The 2,685-nt window shown below is 47.6% G+C and overlaps 1 protein-coding gene across 1 annotated transcript; it reads right to left on the bottom strand.

The window, feature by feature from the left end:
• Positions 1–489: 489 nt before the first annotated feature.
• LOC139783658 (uncharacterized) lies at positions 490–1,235 on the bottom strand. Its single transcript, XM_071722807.1, has 2 exons — positions 659–1,235; positions 490–575 (listed from the first exon to the last, which is right to left on the bottom strand). Exons 1-2 carry the CDS (start codon positions 1,233–1,235, stop codon positions 490–492), a joined length of 663 nt encoding a protein of 220 aa, XP_071578908.1.
• Positions 1,236–2,685: the final 1,450 nt, after the last annotated feature.

Below are 2,685 nucleotides of genomic sequence, written 5' to 3'. Positions count from 1 at the left end.
TAAACCTATATTAAACTGTGTCCGACTTTTAAAATGTTACTATGCGCTGCAGCAACTACTACCGTTTTGTTTTCTCTATCACAAGCGTCTCTATCAGCCTCTCTTTTGTACGTGGGTGATCTCATATCCATGTTATGCGAAGCAGGGCGAAGCAGGGACTTATTATTCCGAGCAAATTTGTTAAATACCGACAGTACTTGTCTTCTGCCACGCTGAGACATTAGAGAATCTGTAAAAATTGAAATTCTTTTTCTACGAGCATATTTGTCGCGTATATATCTTCGTTCTTTGTAATTATATATATATATATAATTACAAATTTATAAAAATTTTATGAACGATGTTAGTGTCAGTGTGTGTAAGCGCGCGCGCGCGCGCGCGCGCGCGAGAGAGAGAGAGAGAGAGAGAGAGAGAGAGAGAGCGTGCATACGTATGCATGTATGTACTTTACTTTAAAATTTTGTGAAGTAGTAATATACAAGTACATACCTATCTACTTAGAACATTGACCAAGTGCTTCAACACCCTTTCTCGCCTGAGTTGCACCCACTTGCCGGCACGTGTACCACGAGCATCTATAATACATATATATCATTTGTTTTTTGTTTATTTATAGAAGAATCTTGTGTATATTTATTAATACTATTATTGTTATTACTTACAATAACTTGTTTGTTTAGCAGCCGTACGATGATCATCACGATCACGCAATCGATCATTGCGAGATAAGCGATCTCGCGAATTTCGAGACATACGTCTTTGTGATTGGCGATCGTGAGAACTATGATCTCGTGATCGACGGTCGTCAGAACTATGATCTCGCGATCGACGATCGTGAGACCAGTGATCTCGCGCTCGACGGTCGTGAGAACAGTGATCTCGCGCTCGACGGTCGTGAGAACTGTGATCTCGCGATCGACGGTCGTCAGAACTATGATCTCGCGTTCGACGATCGTGAGAACAGTGATCTCGCGCTCGACGGTCGTGAGAACTATGATCTCGCGATCGACGGTCGTCAGAACCATGATCTCGCGATCGACGGTCGTCAGAACCATGATCTCGCGATCGACGGTCATGAGAACCATGATCTCGCGATCGACGGTCGTGAGAACAGTGATCTCGCGATCGACGGTCGAGAGAACTATGATCTCGCGATCGACGGTCGTCAGAACCATGATCTCGCGATCGACGGTCGTAAGAACCATGATCTCGCGATCGACGGTCATGAGAACCATGATCTCGCGATCGACGGTCGTGAGAACAGTGATCTCGTGATCGACGGTCCTGAGAACTATGATCTCGTGATCGATGATTGTAAGGACTACATTTTTGCAATTGACGATCATAACTATAATCTAGCGATTGACGGCCATACAAATTATGAGCTTGCAAATGATAATAGCGATTGTAAGGGGAATTTGGGGACCGTCGATTGCGAAAATTATATTTTTGTGGTTGGCGATTGTAACACTTACGCTTATCTCGCAAACGATCATGACTATGACGCGATTGACGATCGTGAGAGGAATCATCTCGCCGACAAGAACTTTCTTTATTGTGAAAATTGCGGTTTCTTTGCTTTTCTTTTTTGCTCGAATCGTTAACGTGTGTCGGATTCGGCGAATTTTTGTTAGAATTATTAACGTCTTTCGGCTTCGGCAAATTTTTGTTAGAATCGTTAACGTGTGTCGGCGATTTTATTCCAACTGATATTTCATCTGATTGTCGTCCCGGGAATGCTATTGGGGAGCGAAATTTTTGCCCCAAAATTATGTCACTAGAACAAAAAAACATTAAAATTGTGTAAATAATAAATAATAATAATTGTAAAATTAAAACATTACGTACAGTCCATTGTCGTTTTCCACATTAGATTTATCAGAATTATCTTTCTGAGCAGCCATAGAGCTTAAAACAACCTGTGTTCGAAACGCGGATCTAGCTCGCGGCTGGGCTGGGTTCAAAGGAGGTGCGGAGGAACGGACGCGCGGTGAGGTTCGGCAAAATGAAGTGTATCGTGGTTAACAATAACGTGGCAGAGTTTATTCTATGATGCACGGTCGCGAGGTTTACAATGGATTGAGAGCACAGTGTAACAGTCGCGGTACGTACAATGGTGCGGCGAGCGCAGGACGCAGAGCCGGGGCGCACGCGGTGCGCGCGGGAATGCACGCGGATGGCGGTCGAGTCGGGCGATCGGTGTGTGACGGGTGGCGCGAAGTAAGGCGCGGGGCGCGCGGGCGCGGATACGGCGGCGAGATCGCTGCAATTCGGCGCGTTAGGTGGTAGGAGTACCCGGTGAGAAGCGCTCGGTGGAGGCAGAGACGCGTTCTGCCCCCGTTCGGGTAACTCCGTGTGCAGGGAAGCCGGTCGGGTATCGAGAAGCGCTCGGTGAAGATAGAGTAGGCCGAAGGCTCTCTACCTTCGTCCTGACTAGCGGGGCGTGATGTAGGAACGCCGGTCGTCTAACGAGAATCACTCGGCGAAGACAGAGAGGGCCGGAGGCGCTCTACCTTCGTTCGGACCTGCGGGCGCGCGGTGGAAGAAAGCCGGTCGTCGATCGAGAATCACTCGGCGAAGACAGAGAATGCCGGAGGCGCTCTACCCTCGTTCTGACTTGCGGGCGCGGTGTGGAAGAAAGCTTGTCGTCTTTCGAGAATCGCTCGGCGAAGACAGAGAATGCCG

The sequence above is a fragment of the Temnothorax nylanderi genome, unplaced genomic scaffold, assembly GCF_030848795.1.
Source record: "Temnothorax nylanderi isolate EJ_2023f unplaced genomic scaffold, tnyl_v1.0 TNYL_tig0527_pilon, whole genome shotgun sequence".
In the NCBI taxonomy this organism is placed as follows: Eukaryota; Metazoa; Arthropoda; class Insecta; order Hymenoptera; family Formicidae; genus Temnothorax; species Temnothorax nylanderi.
Note: the sequence above shows the minus strand (reverse complement) of the source record. Positions and strands in the feature narration are given on the sequence as shown.